Source organism: Labeo rohita, chromosome 7 (genome assembly GCF_022985175.1).
Source record: "Labeo rohita strain BAU-BD-2019 chromosome 7, IGBB_LRoh.1.0, whole genome shotgun sequence".
NCBI classification, from domain to species: domain Eukaryota; kingdom Metazoa; phylum Chordata; class Actinopteri; order Cypriniformes; family Cyprinidae; genus Labeo; species Labeo rohita.
This window is the reverse complement of record NC_066875.1, coordinates 36573727-36596798: the sequence shown is the minus strand read 5'-3', so window position 1 is coordinate 36596798 and position 23072 is coordinate 36573727. Positions and strand designations below refer to the sequence as shown.

Here is a 23072-nt window from a genome sequence, read left to right as displayed (position 1 = left end):
AGTCTGGTGCTGCCCTCTGTTTTCTTTTTGTAGATTAGACGATATGTTTTCAAAAGTAATAAAGGGACAGAGCATTTTTGCTTTAAGTTTACACAGTAAAAAACCTTTGGTTGGTTTATTTCTGCTGTAAAAGGCTAGTAGGTTTGAAGTATCATCCCAGATCACTTCCACCTTCCATGGACCAGTGACATGGAATTCATAAGAGAATTCAGAAGTCTGAATTATTGGAACACTTCTCCTATTATCACTTGTACGATTGGCATCTTCTGTTTTTACGGATAAGAGAGACTTATTCTGCTTCTTCAGTCCATATACCTCTGAATAATTCCCATTCATGGCTTTGGTATTACAAAGGCCAATGGTCCAGTCGCAATGCTCAGAGAGATTGAGGGACCAGCGCATATTGCCAGTTTGTTTTGTTTGCAGGCGAAGAGTCTGTGCCGTATATGAGCCTCTATAACCTTGGAATGAGCTTCTGGTGTAGAACAACATTTTAAGGTCATTAGACAGAGTCATCTCAGGCCCTAGAGTTTGTGGGTCAAAGGTTAGTTCTGAGACTGAATTTGGATCGTCCTGAACGACTGAGTAGGATTGGGGATCAGCAAAAGCAAAAAATTTTCTCTGGAATTTGTGCACCTGCTTCTCAATAACTTGTCTAACTTTTCTGATGTCTTCCATTATTTTAGTTCGATCAGGTCCTGGCCCCAAGCCCAGTTTGAGATTCACTTTGCGAGCCTCCGTTATAGCTTTGTGTACACTGGCAAATTTCTGCAAGAAGTTGAAATGATCCTCTTCCTTTAGAACCGAACTTACAGCTTGCTGGGCAGTCTGAAGAGCACCCAGTCTGGCTGATAATGAAGTCTGTGAATTTGTGAGTGCCAGTTCTTTCAGAGCTGATCCAGATTTCATCAGCTGACTAACACAGTTCTCCAAAATCTGCATTTGGTTTTTATGCCACCTTTCCAGCTCTTTAGCCTGGTTCTGCCTCTGAGCCAGTGCCTTTAACTCTTCTCTCAACTGACCCGACAGCTCCGTATGGGCGGTCTGAAGCGTCTTCATGTTGTGTAGCCGATGACCTTCCTCGATAGCACAAGACATGCACACCAGCACGCAATCATCCATGCAGTAGTATTCCACTAGCTTGCCGTGAGCTGAGCATTTGCTGGCCATTTGACTGGAGGAACCTGATTGTACAGGATTAGTCAGTGGATGGGTTTGCAGCAGCACTGGAGTGGTCAGGTGGGTCTGCAGGTGCTGAGCACACATAGAGACTTCACACTTCAAGCAGGTCTTCAGCGCTGGAGTTTTCACCTCTACACATAAATCACAGCTTACAAAGGGAACTTCAAACGTGGCTGACATGCTGCTGATTTTCTGTTTTCTCTTCAAATGTTCTAAGATCTCTTTCTCTGTCCTCGCTTTGAGTCTGTAAGGTGAAACCCAATAATATTTTCTTTTTATACACAGTGACTGACCTTTGGTTATTTTTTAATGGTACATGTTAATATATTACCATAGGAATGATGTCTGCTAAGAAACAGAGGGTTGTTTATGAGGGTTCATTTGTGACCTTTATTCTTTTACTATGGACAACATATCTGCTATATAGCCATGTTTTATCTCATCCACACTTCCTCATGACTTTTGTCTCATTTAGTCACTAACATGGTTAAAATGATTATTAAATTTCTTACTTGAATATATAACAGTCTTTATTATCAACTCCAGATCTTCCTTTACGTTCTTAGCTCTAATCATTATTGTTATGCTTTGATGTACTTGCTATACCAGTGCAAACTTAACTAAATAGATCAAAATGCATAACAAATGTAATGTCAAATACCCATGTACACACACACACACATAAACCATATCACGTATGGTTTTCATATGAAGTAAAATATAAATGCTAGACTAACTTCTAATCCAAAAGAAAACTTTTAATTTATTTGTTAATATTTCCGATAGTATAGACATAACCAGCGTTGGGAAGGTTACTTTGGAAATGTAATAGGTTACACATACAAGTTACCCTATTTAAAGGGGTCATATAATGTTGCATATGAAAATACACTGAAGGAATTAAATTAATTACAACTAAAATTACCACATGCGTTTTGGACTGCTGTGCCAAGAGTATCTTTGCAGTAATTTAGTAAATATGGCAGTTTCAGTATCATCACATTTTTAGAATAAAGTCAAAAGTACAAGATTAAAGTTCTGTTATACAGTCAAACCATAAACTATTCAGACACCAGATTTTTGATTTTGATTAATTTTTTATTTATTTTTTTACTAGTGGGTGCAGGACACTATAGTTCATTTATATAAGTGAGGATAGCAAAATAAAATGAAACTGTGACATATTATACCCAAAAATTCTTCATACAGTGGACTACCATTCAAACTGATAAAAAAAAAAAAAAATGGGACCAGAATTATTCAGACACTTTTACCTGACCATGTTTTGCTTAAGTGTTTTTTTCTTTAATTGTAATGCGACCTTTTCACACCACAGACTGAACAAAATTAAGCATTGCTTGTTAATTGGTCAACAAAGTATTAATAGTTGTGTAAATATAGTCATACTAACAGTTGTTTGAATAAGTTTTGGTTGATTGCAATCTATTACATGCCTTTCTATCAAAGTTATCTGACATTATTAAGATGAATTTGTTCAGACAGAGTTTAACTCTGAGTTCTTGTCATATTTAATTACCATTTTCTAAACTATAGCGAATAAAAAGTGAGATAGTGAGAAATGTTGAATAGTTAATCATTTATAAAACTCTACCTACTTCAAAAAAAAAAGGCTCTGTGGTGATTGACTGATTTATGAAAGTAATAAAACAATGTTGGCAATGTTAGCGCTTCTGAGGTTGTTAAGACTATCATGCTATTTACACACTGTTTTATTGATGATTTTCAAACACTGGTTGATCGATTAAATGAGACATTCAGTTTAAGTTGTTCTGAATTTTCATCATCATGTCTTCTGATATTTATTCCTGTTTATTTCATGCTGTAACTAGAAAAGAGAAAAAGACGACTGATTCACATGCTGCTTGAACTGAGGTGAGTATAGTGATCTCACACCACATCAAAGAGCGAGAAAAAAATTATTGTTTGTATTTCGTGATAAAACTGACAGAATTTAAAGGCTATTTGTGTTATAATGAAAGTAACAAAAATGTTTAATGCGATTATTGGGTGGCTGGTGTGCTACGAATAATAAATAGATTTAAAATTGATAAATATTATTTACAAGCATTTATACTGTCAATAAAACAGCATCTGAATAGTCATGTAATGGGATTTACCTCAGAAAAGACAAAAATAAGAAGTGTTGGAAACGTTTGGGGTCCAAAAAAATGTTTTACATATGTAGTATGCCACTGACTTCCATATCATTAAACATAGTCAGTCCTAAAGACTTCTGGTTTGTATTCTGTCTACTATATTTTCAAGTTTATGTAAACAAGCACTGAAGTCTTTGGATGTTGCATCTTTCTGGATTTTAATCATGAGTTTGAAGTGTTTAAATCAACAACAACACAAGAGTCATTCCGTTTAAGCTCTTGGTTTTTTGCATTTCACTGAATATCATTTCATGTATTCTGAACTCTTTGGTCATTTATTTTCCTCATAATTTTGAATATGCATTTGGATTTCTATCTACTCATATTGTTTATAGCAGGTGTTAAGAGTGATTAACAATCGTTACTAATGAAGGGCGGGGTTGGGTGAGGATGCTATAAACCATTAAAGCTCATTTGGTTAGAGAGAATAACCACCTTGCCCTCCTGTTGTCAATCACTGTGTCACACCCCCCACCTACAGACCACCACAGCCCGGCAGGGGGGGGCAACTATACCGACTTCACGTGCTTTTACATACCACAAAGGGTCTGCACGTGGAGCTGTTTGCATTGAAAACTCGTACTTGTCAGCAGGTAAAGCACCACGAAGTTACAACAGAAAAACGTGTCAGTAATACCGCGAGGTGAAACAGGAACATCATCCGCTGAACCTCAAATCTGAACTCTCAAATTTCTTCTTCTTCTTCTTCTTTTTAGGAAATACCTAATGTCTCCATTTTAAACGACTCACATTCACTGCTGATATATTGGACCATAAACACCAACATAAATATCAAGAGCACTTGCACACAGTGTTATAGAGGGATCATATTTAGCTATAAAAATATATATGGTGGGTTCTCAGGAGTTTATTTTTATGAAAAGTAATAATTTCCCTTTTTTGTGAAAGTCACATTAAAATAGTTTTTTTAATGTTTCACGATAAACATTTTACCACGTTTTGTTACTTTTTTGAATGCCATTTATGCATTCTGTAGTTTTTATTCTTCTACATTTTATTCTACAAACTTTCAATTAGGCCTAACTATAGAATGTTAAAAAGTTATGATCTAAGCAAATGATAAAATAAACACCACCTGTATTTATTATTTGAATGTGATTTACATAACATTATAAATGTCTTTATCATCACTTTTGATCAATTTAAAGAATACTTGCTAAATAGAAGTATTAATTTCTATAATTTCTATAATTTTATTTCAGATACAGGCTGATCTTTGGATCTTTAAAAAATGTTTTAAATATTGCCACAATTGTTTTAAATATTGATAATAATAATAATAACTAAATTTTTCTTGAACAGCAAATCATCATATTAGAATGATTTCTGGGGGATCATGTGACGCTGAAGAATGGAGTAATAATAGAGTACTAATACTGGGGTACTAATGCTGAAAATTTAGCTTTGATCACAGGAATAAATGACATTTTAAAATATATTCAAATAGATAGGAGTTATTTTAAATAGCACAAATATTTCTCAATATTACTCTGTTTTTGCTGTATTTTGGATCAAATAAATTCAGGCTTGGTGAGCAATTTTTTTCTTGGTGAGCAATGTTTTTTCTTTAAAAAAAAAAAAAAAAAAAAACATCATAAACTTTTGACTGGTTTTATATATATATATATATATACAGTTACTATTTTTTTTTTTTATTAATGTACAGTTATTTTACCATCGCAAAAGCTTCTTGAAACAGAAAAGAGAGCGGCTGAGAGTGAACTTTTATTTTGAAGCCGCTCTGGCTTCACATTCGGAGGATGCGACAAACCAAACCTGTGACAGCTTTCTGGGCTTCTGTGCGACCCGAAGGCGAGTGCGATCAGCAGGGAATGACGCTTTTAACTGCTTTATTTCTCACGTAACTACATCAGAAATCCAATAAATAAACCGGTTTGCATCTGAGCTGCCTATATTTACTTTTTATACATCTGTGTGAAGCCAGAACGAACAGTTTTCGCGTTAGCTCGCTTGCTAGCAAGCCTTTGTTTCATACTCAGACCAGTGTGGCCATAAATTAGGAGTCAGCCTTTAGTTCCTGCATGTTTACGCCGTATACAGTTATTTGACTCAAATGAAAGTCGTTGCATCCTTGAGGGCATTGCACACCGACTTTGTTGTGGGAGAAATTTAGCCGTCTAGTCTCTGTTGGCTTGTATGAATTGCGTCTTGGCTCGGTCGTGCAGAGGTTGCCATGGAGCAGTGCGCAGCTCCGCAGCTCGAGAACACAAGTACACACTCTTCACCTACAGACCCAGCGGGAAAGCCTGGAGGAGATGCCGGGGAGATGACGGTTAAGGATGCTTACGAGTGCCGGATTTGTGGGTATAAAGCGCAAGACGTTAAATGTCTCAGTCAGCACCTGCACACCGCTCACCCTGTTACCAGTCTTTCTGACTCGGTGAGGAACGAGCGAGGTGACACGCTGGAGGAGGAGTGTGAGGATGATGCGGAGACTCCCTGCTTAAATGGTGACCTGGAAAAGAGTATTGTTAAGGATAAAGTAAGTAAAGTTTTGTCTTAGCATTTATAGATGTGCGTGAGTTTGTGTTAGTTGTGTGAGCCACTAGAGATGCTGTGAATAGAGTTTATGTGTTGTGTAAATGTAAATTCCTTTTCCTATCCCGCCTCAATATGCAAAGACTTGTATAACTACCCGAAAAGGGTAAACACTCTGGTCAAATGTTATTGACTCAACCAATAGTGTGAATTTGAAAAGGGCGTTCTATTTGACTAACCAGTGGCAGAGTTGTTCAGGGAAACCTGTTTGACAACAATCACAAATGCCAACAATGCTTATTTTTATGGAATATTGCAGTGTTTATTATAAATTATTGACAAACGTTATTTTATTTCACAATTTCCGTTTTTTTTTTTTTTTTATTTGAGTTTTAATTAAGGTTTTTTTTTTTTTTTTTTTTTACAAGTGGTAATTTTTATGAATTGAGCGCACATGAAAATGGCACATTTGTTTTAATATTGGATACTGCTTAAACCTATGGCAAATTGTTGATGATCCTAAGTTGTAACAGTGAATATTGACATTACAATTGAGTTTGTTGCAGTTTTTTGTACTGTTGGTAAAAAAAAACAGCTAGAAAGCTTCCCAAAAATACTACTCATTCAGCTGCTGCACAAAGAAAAAGAGTAATACTGTATATATAACCTCATACTGACTAAACCTCATTTCCACATGACTTTTTAAATGATTTTGTAGAGCAATATATAAAAGTCTTTTTGAGTAATGAATACTCAAATTCCAAAAATTCCAAATTATCAAACTAATTTTCCTCTGGGTTTTAATATTGAATTTGAAAGTTAGAGGAATAGTTCACCCAAAAATGTCATTAATTACTCACCTTCATGTCATTCTGAACCCATAAGACCTTTGTTCATCAAAGGAACACAAATGTGACCTTGGACCACAAAACAAGTCATTTTTTTTAAAATTGAGATTTATACATCTTCTAAAAGTATTTAAGAGTATTTGATCGAGATACAACTATTTGAAAATCTGGAATCTGAGGGTGCAACAAAATTAAATACTGAGAAAATCACCTTTAAAGTTGTCCAAATGAAGTTGTTAGCAATGCATATTACTAATCGAAAATTAAGTTTTGATATATTTACGGTAGGAAATTGACAAGATATCTTAATGGAACATGATCTTTACTTAATATCCAAATGATTTCTGGCATAAAACAAAAATCGATAATTTTGACACATACAACGTATTTCTGGCTATTGCTACAAATATACCTGTGCGACTGGTTTTGTGGTCCAGGGTCACAAATTTAGATATTTTTTATGAAATCTAAGAGCTTTCTGACCCTTCATAGACTGCAATACAACTGACATGTTTAATGCCAAGAAAGGTAGTAAGGGCATTGTTAAAACAGTGTGTGTGACCTCAGTGGTACAACCTTAATTTTATGAAGCTACGAGAATACTTTTTGTGCGCAAAGAAAACAAAAATAACGACTTAATTTAAGCATTTCTTCTTTTCTGTGTCAGTCTTTGTCTTAGCTGTGTACTTAACTTTATAAAGGATTTATAAAAAGATAAATCATTTATCATAAACACTAAAGTATTCCATTAAAAACAACAGTCGATGGTGATTTTTTGGTGACCTGTAACAGCAGTGAAAGGAAATAGCAGATGACCGTTATGCCATTTTAACTAAGTCAATAAGGCTGCATTTACACTGGCACAAAAAATAATTTTTTTTGCTTACATGTGACAGATCTGAATTTATTGCACGTTCTTAATTACGTGATTAAATTGCGAAAATAAACACAATATAGTGTAGCTTTGATTAGCGCCTTTGATTAATTATGCAGCCCTAATGCCAGTGTGCTGTATGCATCGCTGTTTATTGAGATAGAAACTTTAGATGGGTATGAAATTGCACATTCAGGTTTTCAACCTCTGCCCCATGGATTTTATAAATACAACAGCTTCGCTACTAAAAACTACATTGTATTTCTCAGCAATGAGGTGATAACTTAGCAGTTTTTGTAATTAAACCAACAAACTTCACTTATTCGTAAGCTTCACACTTGTGCGTTCTCCCTCTCTCACACATTTCATTAGAATTTATTTCATTAAATATCATCTTGGCAGCATTTTTTTTAATAAAATAATTCTACCTCTAATGAGCTATAGATAAAATAACAACTGAAAATATCAGATACCAATTGTGTCAAAAGTGAATGTAAACAGACGGGCCACAAAAAGATCAGAGCCAAGACTGGAAAAAGGGATGCCCTGACTCGAAGCTCAACGGAGATACATGTCTCCTTCCTGTTAACTTCAAATACCGTCACGTGGCGCCGATAGCCTTGTGTGCAGCACGTCCGTATTTGAAGTTAACAGGAAGGAGAATGACAGTTCACAACAATAAAAATTAATCTAATTTTAATCTACCGGCACCTTTTCCATTTTTTCTTGTTGTTATGGAAATGACAGGTCTCCCTACTGGCTTGTCATTGGTCAGCTGTCAAAAAGGTGCTTGACATAAGGTGTTTTTTTCAGAAAAGTTGAACTTTTTTCAACTTGAAAAGACGCTTTAAGCTGCAGAAAAAGACGCCAGCAGTGGTGTTTGAAAAAACGCTCAGGACTTTTTTGAAAACACGCTTTACTCCATAGGGTTACAATGTAAAACAGAACATTGTAGGTTAAAAAAAAGACGCCAAGTGTGAACATAGCCTAAGAGAGAATTTCTCATCTGATACATTTTGTATTCATATTTCTCAATCTCACTCTTTTCAGCCGGCCACCGCTGAGGAAACAGAATCTGCTTCCAATCAGACTCCTGAAGACTCAAACGAGACCTCATCCTCCACAGATCCCAAAGAACAGGAAGAGAAGATGGACGACTCACCCACTCCTGAAGAATCGCAGAGCTCATCCCCTGAGTTACCTCAGGAGAAGTCACCCTCCTCTTCAGGGACTAAGGACTCCTGCCAAAAGAGGCAAACGGTCTCCTCTGGCACGTCGACCCACAACCAGACTAACCTGGTTTGTCTTCCATTGGTGTCCGAGGGATTAAAGCTTATCTGGGTGCGCTCAGAGCAGGTCCACGAGCTGGATGCCGTGTCTGAACTCGTAGAGGCGTTTAATGCATTCCCATACCCCACATCCCAGGAGGCAAGCGCTTTAGCTCGCAAGTGTGCGCTACCGCCGGACAGAGTTAAAGCGTGGTTCATGATGCAGCGGGTACGTTATGGAATCAGCTGGGCTGACGACGACATCCAAGAGACACGACGTAAGCTCTGGCACCTTCAAAATAGAGCGGTTGCTGAGGAGTGTGTGGAAATAAACGACGAGGACGATTGTTTCGACCATGAGGAATCTCAACATGTTGTTATGCCGCAACCTGCGCCAATTGCTAATGTAGATCAGAGAGACCAGACACCTAAACCCAGCCGGACTGTTCCACAGCACATCTCCAGTGACCAAAACCGCTTGCATTTTATTCAAACTAACGCTTCCCAATCCAACGGTGTACAGCAGTTGCTCAGCACTAATGTTGTGTACAAAAACGGTCTTGGACCCACATCCCAAGTTCCTCAAGTCAATCCCCAATTCCAAAGTGGGAGTAGAAACCTACCACCTCACAATACTGGAGTCCAACTGCTTGATTCGTCTGGACGTTCGTCGTACGATCAACACGCCACAATGTCGTACCCAGAGCTTCCTGAGCTTTCACAGTCTTTACACTGCTTACCGGGGAAAAAATCAAAAGCGCAGCTGATGGCTCTGCGCCGCAGTTTCGTACAGAAGTCTTGGCCCTCTGACGGCGAAGTTCAGCGGCTCCAAAAAATGACTGGACTGAATCGGCGTGAAATCCGCAAGTGGTTCGCCGACAGCCGCTACCAGCTTCGCAGGAACGGCAGAGCTTGGTTATCTAAGCTCGCAAGACGCAATCGGTCGTTTCAGCTGATGCAGCAGAACTCTCAAAACGAGATGGAGAACGACGTTCTACCCAGCGCTGATTTTTACGACAATGACGAGGCTGACGACACAGAGGCGGGGTTTGAGGTCGATGTGGATTTGGGTGACGACGATGGACCAGTCAACCAATCAAATGAGGCTAAGGAGGAAGTAAGCGATGAAGGCGAGTTAGATGACGGCAGCGCTTCCGTTCAACAATATTCTGCAGACATCTCTCCCTCTCCTTCCCCGTCTCCGTCATTCAGTCGCGGCCGGGTGGAACCGAATGTGCGACTTCGTAAGAAGACGAGGGAGCAGTTGGAAATTTTGCGGCAAAGCTTTCTTCGCTGCCAGTGGCCCACAAGCGACGACTACCTGATACTACAACAGAAGACGGGCTTGACGCGGACAGAGATCATCCAGTGGTACGGAGACACGCGTTATCACATCAAACACAATCAGATGCGCTGGATGACCTCAGAGGAGAGGGAACGCATCATCGCGGTTATAACGCAACAGCAGAAAAGGGGCGGGAAGTATTCACGGGGCAAATTCTCATTTGAGAACATGGGCTCTGGGATGAGTTTGGGTGATCCTGCGTTAACTAACGGAGGTGGAAGAGGCGAAGCAACAGCATGGAATGAACTTTATAGGGGAAGCACCCCAGTTCTGCCTGAGGGTGAACTCTGACCTCTGAAGCAATGCCAGTTTGCGATGGCATTTGTAGCTGTGCAGATAGGTGGAAGCTGAATTCCACATCACTGCCAAAGATGTTACACAAAACTTTTTTGTCTCTCCTTTAACCTGTCTGGATATTTCCATCCCAATTTAATGCTATGATCCAGGGCCTTGTAGAACCTCTGTCACAACATTGTTATGCAATATGTATCTCCAAAACTAAGCATCTTACTTGAATCAAAAATATTTAGTATTAGAGTATGTACCTTAAAGTAATTGAAACAAAAATGTGTATGGCAAGGCACTGAATGACTGTACAATGTATTTTATTTTGTAGCTTGTTTTATCAGAGGTCTATTCCTTGTGGTTCTCGGTGTGACTCAACAGAGCGAACGCATGTGTGTTGCCATTTTCATGTTTAAGTTGCACTTCGAGCTTAGATATGTAGATGTTTGCTTTTACAAAGGTCAATTGTATTTAAGGTTATAAGCTTAACTACAATCTTTTAGATCCACATTGTGCTACACAGATATGTTTCTTTCATGGAAACATCGTGCGAACATAATACTACATAATTTATGTGCTTGATTTGTTTTCCCCCAATCATATTTGTGATTTTTTTTTTTTTTTTTTTTTTTTTTTTTATTATTATTATTTGAAGACTAATTAAATCTTATGTAGTATTAATATGGAGTTTATTAGTCTATGCATTGAGTAAGCTGACTAGAGAGACTTTCTTTTTTTGTGCTGAAGCTTTTTGTACCTATTTGGTTTTACTTAATAAATTGATCTTAAAACATTTAATTTTTATTTTCTAAACATATAATGACATTTTTGTATTTACATAACATTATATTTTTACATTTATTCATTTAGCTGACGGTTTTATCTTAAGCTACTTACAAAATGAGGAAGATTAAAATTATACAGTAGTTTATCATGTAAACATATTACATTTTAAAGGTAAAATAAACATTCATAAAGAAGGTTGAACACACAAAATAAGTAACACTGGGTAGTCCTAGACTAGAAAAAAAAACCTAAACAGCAGTTTTCATAGAAACAAACATTTCCCTGGAGCAATTTTCCATTAAACCACCAGTATAAATGATAACTTTACAGTTTATAATAAACTCCATTAACATTATTTAGCCGCAAAGTATGCATTAGGTATTAACTAAGAAATAAATGCTGTTTTTTTTAAACTTTCTATTCATAATTACCACAAAAATATTAAGCAGCACAGCTGTTTTCAAAATGTGTAATGATGAAAAATATGTCTTGAGCGCCAAATCAGCATAATAGAAAATGACATTTTAGAAAAAAACATCTCTCAGTTACATTGTTAGTGATCTCGGATTCATGTCCTTTAAGTTATATGCATCTTTGGTTATTCCCAATACTCTAGTAGTTATTCCCAGTACTCGATAGGTTTGCCCTGCTGGGCTTGAAGAAGATCCGCCCCGTGGATGATACGACGAATTACAGCAGCAGAAGAAATCAGTAAGTGTCCAGCAGCGTGAAGGAGACTGGACATGAGTCTGAGAGCCTCCCTGAGAGACAATAAAAGTGTAGGATACAATTCAGTGGCTTGATAAAGGTTATTTTGTACAAATGAACAGTAAAACCATCTGTAGCTGGTTTACCTCAGGACTTTCTTTGGCCCCAAGCATTGAAAATCTGCACTGACAGAGTAGAGCCCTTGGAATGTGGCTTTCACATTTAGTGAGCCGAATACATCTTTGGGGTGTGTACGGTAAAGGTCGAAGGTGATTTGAGCAATGTCTTTTCCTGTTCTTGGTTTACTCTCAGCGGGTTTGTTTCCACCCCTATGGAGTAACTAGGAAGGATAGAAGAAGTTAAGATAAGGTACTGAATGGTACAAATAACAACATACGTAAGTGAATGAAACCTCATTTGTTTAGTTTTTACCAAGTGATATTTCACTGAGAGTTACTGCTTCATGATGAGATGGCTGATAAGAATAAATGTAATGCATATTACCACCTTTCTAATGTTGATGAAATCAATCAGATAAGTGGTAAAACATCTAAAAGCAGCTCATAATTTAAAAGGAAAGTTCACCCAAAAAGTAAAACTTCTGTCATTAATTACTCACCTTCATGTCGTTCCAAACCTTTAAGACCTTCATTCATTTTCGGAACACAAATTAAGATATTTTTGATGAAATCCGAGAGCTTTCTGAGCCTCCATAGATGTTCAAGGTTCACAAAGGTACCGAGAGAACACTGACAAAATAGTCCATGTGACATCTATGTAACTTTATTCAACAGTTCTTCTCCTTCATGTCACCCTAGCGCCATTTTGGATAGTACCACAGTGTCATTTTTGTTGCGCAACAAAGGCATTCTCGTAGCTTCGTTAAAATTACAGTTGAACCACTGATGTCACATGGACTATTTTGTCGATGTTCTTGGTACATTCCTGGACCTTAAACGTGGTAGGACCCTTGATGTCTATGAAGGGTCGGAAAGCTCTCAGATTTATGTTCTGAAGACGAACGAGGGTCTAACGGGTTTGGAACGACAGGAGGGTGAGTAATTAATGACAGAATTTTCAGTTTTGGGTGAACTATCCCTTTAAAATGAAAAACCTGAAATTAAATGAAAATACATACAGGATGAGGTCTCCAGATCTCTCTGTCTGTCAGGGCCATAAAAACAGTGTTGTCTGGTAGGGCTAAGAGGAACTCTTCTGAGTCAACTTCTGTCCCATCCTCTTCACACACCAAAGTCAGCACGGTAGATATCAAGAGAGCCTGGGCTGCCTGAGGTAAGAATCACAGTATAAAATTTACCACAGTGTTCAAATCTGTCACAATTGTTTATAATAAATGTCTGTGAAAGTTCTCAGGTAATCCTGGATATTGTAGGACATACAGAAAATTGTTTGAGCTTCTGTGTAGCATATGTAACACAGGGTAGGAGTTGCTACACACAGACAGAACCAAATCCTTGAGGCGAGATTAAGCAATGTATCTACATTTAAAAAAAAAACCTTTTTGGTAAGTGGCAAAACTGCATGTTGAAGCAGTTGTTGCTTACCTTCTCTTTGAGCTCCTCTAAAGTTCCAGCAGTGACTCCCTTTTTTGACCTCTCTGTCCCAGGAACACACTCTGAATGGACGCTGAGGGGGTGACCATACCCGCCGAGATACTGACCTGAGAGAAAGAGCAGTGTGGGAGTGAGGGGGAGGCAAAATGTCAAGGAATAAACAGAATAAGAATACAAAAATGTGTTAGGAGTCAATATTGAAAAGAAACTCCACTTAAAGGAACAGTTAGCACAGTAATGCTTAAATGCTCACCCTCATGTTGTATGACTTTCTTGCTTCATTGGAAGGATTTTGAAGAATTGTGTTGATGGTCTTGGTTCATATGGCTTACTATATGTACTATATGTCAAGTTTTATGAAGTCATGATAGCTTTGTAAAGAACAAATCAAAATGTAATATTTACTGACATTCTTGTAAATCTTGACATCCTCCTTAGTTATTCCAGCCATTTTTAAGGGAATATAAATTAGTGATGCCTGATCTGTAAACAAATTTTTCTTGATATTTAATGACCAAATCATCCAGTTCATAAAGTGACAAATCAGACTGATCTAATTCTTGAGAGAAACCTCACCGATCTAATCAGTGCTCACTAAAAAGTAAGATTATCACTAAAATATCACTTGAATAATGACTTACATTTAGATCTGTTTACAACACAAAACTATTCAATGTCATTTATAATACTTAATGTTTTTGTCTCCCTTTTGGCATTGGAAAACAACAGTACCCATTTTTTAGAACTGGATCAACCAAGATAATTCTTCAAAATCCTTTTTTGTGTTCCACAGAAAGAAATCCATGAAGGATTGGAACATGAGGATGTGTAAATAATGACAAAATATTAATGTTTCCTAGAATAATCAATGACTGCTTTAAAAGTGGGACAAACACAGACAGCACATGGCTGTAATATGACTCTCTGTCATACAAATGTATTGAGAGAGACCAACAGTTAAAGTCCAATTTTGAGGACAATCACTGATAAAAACCATTTTAACTAAATATCCCAATATGTATTTTTGTATCTATTTCCTAACAACTTAGATCAAATGTAATGTGGAAGCTTCTTACTCAAAGCATGCTTCTGAAGATCAGTAGGTATATCGTAAATAACAGTATTTAATGTCAACAAATTAATGTTACTAAACTTACTTGAACAGGGAGGCTGTTGTTTCCATTATGATCTGTGGTTGAGCTCTTCTTCCTGTCACCTCTGTATCAGTTGTTTACAGTCCTTTCTGCCTCTTTTTGACCGTTTGAAGTAAACTAGTGATACTGACTCACAGCTGGTGGAGAATATCTTTTTGACAATAATGTGTTCTGTGATGCTAGCCAAGTGGACTTTGACTTTGCTGGATGATTTAGCCTGATAGTGTGTGTCATTGGGCAAGGTCTCTTCTCTGATTGTACTTGTGTGTTTAGGAACCAAGGTTTAAATGATGTAAGTAGAGAAACTGGTTAATGTTGTAACTCTTTTTACTTAAGTGTCTGTGCATCCTAAAAATAGTAATATCCACACATAGATAGATAGATACATAGATAGACAGACAGACAGATAGATGTGCTTTTATTTATTACTTATAGTTATTAGTGAATCTGATTAGTTTTCTCAGGCTTCTACAGCACTTTTATTTTGAAAGCCAAAGTTCTCGACTACACGTCATAATAAAAAAAAAGAAATAAGGGTATTACTTTAATTTTAAAACAAATAAACTATGGCATATTGTCAAGATCAGGAATAACATTCAAATAAAAGACAACTGCCTACAAAATGTGTGCCCACGAAGCTTTTTTAAAAGCTCTTGTCTTTGTATACTTCACACCGGAAACAGCATTTCGTCATTTTGGCGCGAGAAGTGTATTTCTACCGCGACTATCATTACGTTCTTATGAATCATCAGATGTTTTAATAAACGTAACGTATCGGCTGTAAATGTAGATCAAAGGACAGAAAGCGTCACCGTTAACACATCGCGATGTTAAACTGAATGTTGCTGATGAGTCCTCGTTTGAGCTGTAGAAGACATTTTGTTTTTAAGTTTAGGAATCAAGTAAGCCATTTCCAAAACACACGGAGTTGTTTATTTTCTGGACGGACAGGACAATGAAAACAGCGACTAACACTACGAATGAAGGTGGGTCTGTGCAAAGTAGCTTGTAAAATCTAATATTTAAAGAAGAGTTTCATTGTTGTGTATCTTCTGTCATTAGATTCGAATGGTTTATATGCAGATCTGGTTACAGCTGATGTGTCAACTGCGTAGCGCTTATCTAAATATAGATTAACATATCAGAGCTGTAAATACCTAGAAATAATGTCTAAATCTATCTATCTATCTATCTTAATGGAGATGAATAGTAATAAAAATGAGCGTCAGTACAGTTGGCTTGGTTTAATTCTCTCTCTCTCTCTCTCTCTCTCTCTCTCAACAGATGCACCTCTACCCCTGTCAGCTCTGCAGCTTATAGCTCCACCTTTACGCCTGATGTCTGCAGCCATGTGGAAGGTGATGCTGCAGAGAGATGCAGTACATTATGGGAAACTGGAGGAAACCATAACATCACTCTGTGAGACTGTACCTGGGCTGCTTCATTACAGACATCAGGCCAGGCTGACAATGGGTTTGCGGGCACTGGTAAGATTACTAAAGCGTTTTGCATCACAATAAGTTGAGGTCAAAAGTTTACATACACCTTGCAGAATCTGCTAAATTATTTGATCAAAATGAGAGGGATCATTTAAAATCCATGTTTTTTTTATTTATTACTGACACCTGAATAAGATATGTCACATAAAAGCCGTTTACATATAGTCCACAAGATAAATTAATAGTTGAATTTATTAGAATGACCCTGTTCAAAAGTTTACATACACTTGTTTTGTGAAAAACTATTTAAAAAAACACATCTGTGGATCATTAACGTAACAACACAGTATTAAGAATTAAGCATTTGTAAATTTTTGAACGGGGGCATTTTTATAAATTCAACTATTATTTTCTCTAGTGGACTACAGTGTATATTCAGCATGTTTTTTTTATGCTGCCATAATTTGTCATTCTCAGTTATGTACACATGCACTGTACATTGTTCATTACCATTTAAGCTACATGTAATTCAGTGAATTAGTTCAGTTTCCCCTCAGTTTTCTCATATTATTCGTTTTTTTTAAAGTCTGTAACTAGTCTTTTTAAAGACATTTCTCTGTTTTTTTTTTATCCTGCTTGCTAATCTAAGATGATCCTGGAAGAGCTTCGTCAGTCAGATCCTCCTGATGCTCAGCTTGTCCTCCAAGAGCTGCACAAGCTGCAAGATTCCTCCATTCCCATCGGAAAGGTGAGTTTGGTGCAGAGTCTTGTTTGTCTCATGTTTTGCTAGTTTTATTCTCATCTAGCGTCTTTTGAAGTTAAATGTGTTTTTGCATATAATTTCACAAGATTTACATGCATCAAGGACTGTACCTTCTTTCTTCCTTAGAGGAAGGATCAAAAGGTGGAGGAAGCTAAACGAAACTTCCAGACCTTGGTGCACTCTCTCTTGAACAATGCAGCAGCCAGAAAACAGTTCTTCAGGGTAAAACCCCCCAAAAAACTTGGAGAAAATAAAAAACTCCACAAATCCTCACTCACATCTCCCACCTGATATATTTTCATGAGAGTGCTTTAAAACTTTGTTTTCAATTATAGATTGTTTATTTTTACTTTCTATCAGCATCTTAGATAAAGTATAATTTGTCAGTCAATGACAGAAGATAATTCTAAAACTATCTCTCACTATTTGGTAAATGCCTGGAAATCTTTAATTAATGCAAACTTTTATTCATGTACACTGACATGGTTTTGTCTTTGACTCCAGGAGGAATTCCATCTTCACTATGGAGGAAACTATGTGACCAGTCTAGAGAAGCTATTGTGGGAGTTTCTAGTTCGATTGGATAAGCTATTACCCATTCCAGATCTTGCTCAGGTATAAGTTAATGAAGTTCAGAACAAAACACTTTTTTTTGTAAGAATATCAGGTGTATTTGCTTTAAGTTTTTTGTTGTTGTTTGTTTTTGTAATTGAAGCTACTCTGTTCATGCCTTGAAAAAAAACCTTTGGTGCTGTCGTGGCACAATAAAATTGTACATTTTAACAATTTACTCTTGGTAAAATTTTCCAAAAATATTTAGAAAGGAGGAAATACTTTCTTGCACACTGCCTAAATATTAAAACTTTTATATGTGATTATATGTGAACTATTTTGTTTCATTTTGTAATGCATTTTGTATCATGCAAATAATGTTTAATAAAAAAAGATATTAAAGAGTGAGTTCGTATGGTCCTTTACAGACATGCTTATAATAATTTGCCAAAAAAGTTAAAAGTAAAAGAGTAAAGTAAAAAAAATTGAATTGCCTGATTATTGCCTGAAGTATTCAAATGTGCACTTGCTGACTGGTTCCCCATCTGCGCTTTCTCAAATGCTGATTGCAAGTGCTAATGCTGCCATGTGGGAAGGGACCACTGTTTTGTTTATGCCCAATGCTTACCGTTTTGTATTGTGATGTCTTATTCAGACAGTCTCGTGGCTTAGTGGTGCCCCTGCTGTTTTAGAGGAGTGTGCACGTTCTGCATCGCAGCCCCAGCTCCTCAGGACTCTGCTGCAGCATGAAAGATGCCTTGGACATCTCAGCCCAGGTAAATGAAAATGAAATGTGACCCTGGATCACAAAACCAGGACAATATTTGGCCAAGATACAAATATTTGAAAATCTAAGGGTGCAAAAATCTAAATATTGAGAAAATCGCCTTTAAAGTTGTCCAAATGAAGTTCTTGGCAATGCATATTACTAATCAGAAATTTTTGAAAAGTTTTGATATATTTACAGTAGGAAATTTACAAAATAGCTTCAAGGAACATGATCTTTACTTAATATCCCAATGATTTTTGGCATAAAATAAAAATCAATAATTTTGACCCGTACAATGTATTTTTGGTTATTGCTACGAACATACCTGTGCTACTTAAGAGTGGTTTTGTGGTCCAGGGTCACAAATGATCAAGTATTTGCATGTCCGGAAGCACCAAAACAAATTATTTCCTTTTATGCCACTTAGTATCTGCCTTGTCAACCTCAGTTTCTCGTTCCTTTTCTCTGTTTCAGCAACTCTTCTGTCATCCACTGGTGACGCGATCCTGTCGTCCCTTTCCCTTCCTCTTTCGGGTAAAGTGCTGCAGACCATGCATTCAGAATCCACTTCCTCATCCAACAGGGTCAGAAATCCCACCCCATCAACACCCAGAACCACTCGCAGTGCTGCGAAAGAAGCCCAGTCGCAGGTCACACCTGTGATTGGGTCCATTTCCAATGACGTTCTTCGAAAAGACGATGAGAATGTAGCAAGTTCAGGACAAGAAGTCGAAACAGCTTCTGAAAACTCCAGAAATACCAGAAGCAAACAAAGATCATGTTCTAAAAAACAGGATTTAGAGAAGGATCCAGAAAATGAATATTTTGTTGGGAATATGTTGGTCACAGTGATCAGTCAGTCATCCAGCAGTGAAGTAGAAGAAGAAGAGGAGGAGGGCAGCACAGAAGAAATGAACAATAGGAAGGAGAGTAGTGAGAGAGCAAACAAACTAGCCAAAAAGACTGAAGCTAAGAACAGAAATGGGAAAAAAGGGCAAGATGTTACAAGGAAATATTCCACTAGGACAAACTCTGAGGGCATCGAGTCACAGCAGGAAGCAGAAATGAGTGCTCTCCTCATTTCCTGCATGAAGCGCCAACTGAGAGTTGTCATTCCCAGATTAAACGACAGTGATCTTCCTGTCTGTCCAAGTCATCTGTCTGATGAGAAGGAAAATACAACGTCTTCAAAAGACAGTGCGGGAAACGGTCACTCTGTGATACGCAAGAGGAAATTTATTGATTTGAGTTCAACGCCGGAGAAACACCTGACGTTATCAGTCAATAAACCGTAAGAACATGGCTTTATGTTAATACTTTAAAGGAGAAGTTCACTTCCAGAACAATAATTTACAGATAATGTACTCACCCCCTTTTCATCCAAGATGTTCGTGTCTTTCTTTTTTCAGTCGTAAAGAAATTGTTTTTTGAGGAAAACATTTCAGTATTTTTCTCCTTATAATGGACTGGTATGGTGCACCGAGTTTGAACTTCCAAATTGCAGTTTAAATGCGGCTTCAAACGATCCCAAATGCAGTTGTAAATGATCCCAGCCGAGGAAGAAGGGTCTTATCTAGGGAAACGAGCAGTTATTTTCATTAAAAAAAAAAAAATGTAAATACTTTTTAATCTCAAACGCTCGTCTCGTCTTGCTCTGCATGGCTCTGTGTATTCTGGCTCAAGACAGTTAGGGTATGTCGAAAAACTCCCATTGTATTTTCTCCCTAAAGTTCAAAAATCATTTCAAAGTCATCCTGCATCACTTCAGAAGCACTGACCCAGCCTATGCAAAGTGAGCATGCAAAGATGATCAAACACCCTTTACAAAAAAGGTAAAACAGTGATAGAGAACAAGAGATGGGAATTTTTCTACATACCCTAACTGTCATGAACCGGAAAAAACAGTTCAGGGAGAGTAAGACAAGATGAGCATCTGACATTAAAAAGTATGTAAATTGTATTATTTTTATGAATATAACCGATTGTTTCCTTAGATAAGACCCTTCTTCCTCAGCTGGGATCATTTACAACTGCAATTGTAATCGTTTGAAGCTGCATTTAAACTGCAATTTGGAAGTTCAAACACGGGGCACCATATCAGTCCATTATATGGAGAAAAATGCTGATATGTTTTCCTCAAAAAACAATTTCTTTACGATTGAAGAAAGACAAGAACATCTTGGATGACAAGGGGCTGAGTACATTATCTGTAAATTTTTGTTCTGAAAGTGGACTTCTCCTTTAATTCATTTGAAATCATTATAATTAATTTTAAAAAATCTATTTTTTTGCTATGTTGTATTTTCTAATTCATTCTTTTCTGAATTTTTTGTTTTTTAAGACCTTCTGCTTCTTCTCCATGTATTCCTGTTGTTCTGCATCTTCCAGTCGGCAGTCCAGGTAACAACTTTTGTGTGTAGGTTTTTTTTTTTTTTGTGGGAGAGGGGGGTTGTATGCTAGAGATGTAACTTTTTTTTGTGTGTCTATTTTAGAAACACCATCTCCCTCAGTTAAGTCATCAGATGACATAATTTGCGATTCTGATGATGAGAGGACAGACAACGTCAAGAGGAAGGTTTGTAACTGGATCTACATGAATCAAACCAAATTATTACGCCATGTAGAACCAGCGACTAGAGTAGAGATTTTAGCTTCTCAAGGGAGTTGCACAGTATTTATAGCAGGTTGCTGTGGCCACATACACACTAGCTAAATACAGTTGTCACTCTTCTGAGTGCTTATGTGTGTTCTGTACTCTTAGAGTACTCTGGTAGTTATGGTTAAAGGATTAGTTCACTTCCAGTATAAAAATTTACAGATAATTTACTCACCACCATGTGATCCAGGATGTTCATGTCTTTCTTTCTTCAGTCAAAAAGAAATTGAGGTTTTTGAGGAAAACAGTCCAGGATTTTTCTCTATATAGTGGACTTCAATGGGTTGAAGGTCCAAATTGCAGTTTCAGTGCAGCTTCAAAGGGCTCTATATGATCCCAGCTGAGGAAGAAGGGTTTAATTTAGCAAAATGATCTTTTTAATCACAATGCTCATCTTCACGCAACAGCTCACGCATGACGTAGGCAGAAATACCAACCCAGTGTTTACCAAGGGAACGTGCAAAGAAAGTCAAACGCCCTTCACGAAAAAGGTAAAACAACGATATTGGATTATTTTGAAATTCGAGAAGATGAGTTTTGTGCCCTGCCCTACCTTTTTGAACCACAGATAGACAGATGAAGAACTAACCATGCGTGACATTTCCAACGTAAGTGCAAGACGAGCTTTTGTGGTTAAAGTATATAGATTTTTATTAGTTTTAGAAAATGGCCAATCATTTTAGGTAAGACCCTTATTTCTCAGCTGAGATCGTGTAGAGCCCTTTGAAACTGCATTGAAACTGCAATTTGGTCAAATTCATCCCATTGATCTCCAATGAAATCCACTATAGGGAGAAAAATCCTAGAATATTTTAAAAACCTTAATTTCTTTTTGACTGAAGAAAGAAAAACATAAACATCTTGGATGACATGGGGGTGAGTAAATTATCAGAAAATCTTTATTCTGGAAGTGAACAAATCCATGTAGTGTTGTTCAGGACCAAACTAAGCAAGTAATTATTATTGCAGTGACTTCGCTCTCACTGAAAGCGAGTCTGCAATGTGTCTCTCTTCTCCAGGAGTGCTGTTAGCAAATCACAGAGAAAGAGGTACGTGTTTTCCTTTTCACAAATCTGTCTCTAAACTTTAGTTGCTTCCATCAGCCCTGCGGTAGATTGCAGAGATGTTTATGTGTTATAAATGTTTCCAGTCACTAATATAACTTAATAACTGAACTAATATAACAGCTACAGCAAGTTCATTAACATTTCGTTTACACGCACCAGAAAATTTAGGCATGTTACTGACGCATGGTTAATGAATGCCTGAAAATTTTGCTGTGTGTATGTGGCCCTGTATATTGTTCTGTATGTTAGAATAGCATAATATTGCATAAAATTGAAAATTTGCAATTTTCATGTACTAGGTTAGGGGTGGTTAACATCAGTCCTGGAGAGCCACAGTCCTGCACACTTCAGCTCCAACCCTAATCAAACACACCTGAACAAGCTAATCAAGGTCAGGTTTTTATCAAGGTTGGAACAAAACTCTGCAGGACTGTGGCTCTCAAGGACCAACAATGGACACCACTGCACTAGGTAATCATTTTTAATAGGGCTGTAAGATTTATATTTTCCAAACTCATGATTCTAGGGTTTGGTTTAATATGTGTCTGAACTGTGGTGGTTTTGATCTGACTTTTGTGCTTTTTTTTTTTTTTTTTTTTTTTTTTTTTTTTCTTTACATTTCCTGTCAGGTATTCAGTCAGCAGTATTATAAAACAAAGAATGGTACGTATGTGCCCACACTGCGAGAGTTTTGGAATCCCGTGTTTTGTTCCACATTGTCTCCTGGAAGCAGACATTGATGCACTTTTGGAACATCATTCTTGCTTAGACTTTCTTGATGCTGCAGTGTTTGCTGTTATAGATAATGCATGTATTAGTCATACGTCTGAGATTTTATTTAAACCGAAGCTCCTTACCACGTAGTACATTTTTAACCACGAAAATCTCCCTGCTTTTAGGAAGTGTGCATTACTTAGAATGATTAGAATCATTTATTTTATTTTTATTCTACCTATATCTGTATCATGTAGAATGTTGTTGTCGTTGTTATATGTAATATATTTAAATAAAGAATTTTGTCTCCTGCTAGATGTTTGTTCTTTTTGAGGGAAATTAATATTTCTGAACTAATTCCCTTTAATCAGAAGAAAACTTGAAAAGTTGA

At 37.1% G+C, this 23072-nt stretch overlaps 3 protein-coding genes across 5 annotated transcripts; 2 read left to right on the top strand and 1 right to left on the bottom strand.

Annotated features, from left to right (window-relative positions):
- Positions 1-5149: 5149 nt before the first annotated feature.
- homezb (homeobox and leucine zipper encoding b) lies at positions 5150-10948 on the top strand. Its single transcript, XM_051115226.1, has 2 exons — positions 5150-5883; positions 8652-10948. Exons 1-2 carry the CDS (start codon positions 5575-5577, stop codon positions 10503-10505), a joined length of 2163 nt encoding a protein of 720 aa, XP_050971183.1. The 5' UTR covers positions 5150-5574; the 3' UTR covers positions 10506-10948.
- Positions 10949-11095: 147 nt separating this feature from the next.
- On the bottom strand, positions 11096-14980 carry cideb (cell death inducing DFFA like effector b). Its single transcript, XM_051115229.1, is given in 6 exon segments — positions 11096-12046; positions 12140-12333; positions 13132-13281; positions 13559-13603; positions 13605-13674; positions 14725-14980. Coding segments are annotated over 6 exon segments (627 nt in total). The 5' UTR covers positions 14751-14980; the 3' UTR covers positions 11096-11904.
- Positions 14981-15246: 266 nt separating this feature from the next.
- tinf2 (TERF1 (TRF1)-interacting nuclear factor 2) lies at positions 15247-22993 on the top strand. Of its 3 annotated transcripts, none has more exons than XR_007828102.1 (11): positions 15247-15707; positions 16006-16208; positions 16810-16908; positions 17050-17145; positions 17428-17538; positions 18131-18251; positions 18719-19535; positions 20586-20644; positions 20737-20819; positions 21870-21949; positions 22597-22993. XR_007828102.1 is itself a non-coding variant. In XM_051115228.1 (11 exons), the coding sequence occupies exons 1-10, from the start codon at positions 15677-15679 to the stop codon at positions 21929-21931; spliced, it is 1632 nt and encodes a 543-aa protein (XP_050971185.1). In that variant the 5' UTR covers positions 15247-15676; the 3' UTR covers positions 21932-21949; positions 22597-22993. The 3 variants fall into 3 exon arrangements, 2 of the variants coding, with proteins under 2 accessions (XP_050971185.1, XP_050971184.1); XM_051115228.1 differs by having other exon boundaries at positions 21920-21949; XM_051115227.1 differs by lacking the exon at positions 21870-21949 and having other exon boundaries at positions 15248-15707.
- Positions 22994-23072: the final 79 nt, after the last annotated feature.

What these genes read in the sequence shown, in the direction of transcription:
- homezb (XM_051115226.1), top strand. Translation starts at nt 5,575, where the DNA reads ATGGAGCAGTGCGCAGCTCCGCAGCTCGAGAACACAAGTACACACTCT. An exon ending in AGAGTATTGTTAAGGATAAA is followed by an intron (nt 5,884 to 8,651) that starts GTAAGTAAAGTT and finishes CACTCTTTTCAG; the next exon opens with CCGGCCACCGCTGAGGAAAC.
- tinf2 (XM_051115227.1), top strand. Translation starts at nt 15,677, where the DNA reads ATGAAAACAGCGACTAACACTACGAATGAAG. An exon ending in CCTCCATTCCCATCGGAAAG is followed by an intron (nt 16,909 to 17,049) that starts GTGAGTTTGGTG and finishes TTTCTTCCTTAG; the next exon opens with AGGAAGGATCAAAAGGTGGA. An exon ending in CAGACAACGTCAAGAGGAAG is followed by an intron (nt 20,820 to 22,596) that starts GTTTGTAACTGG and finishes ATTTCCTGTCAG; the next exon opens with GTATTCAGTCAGCAGTATTA.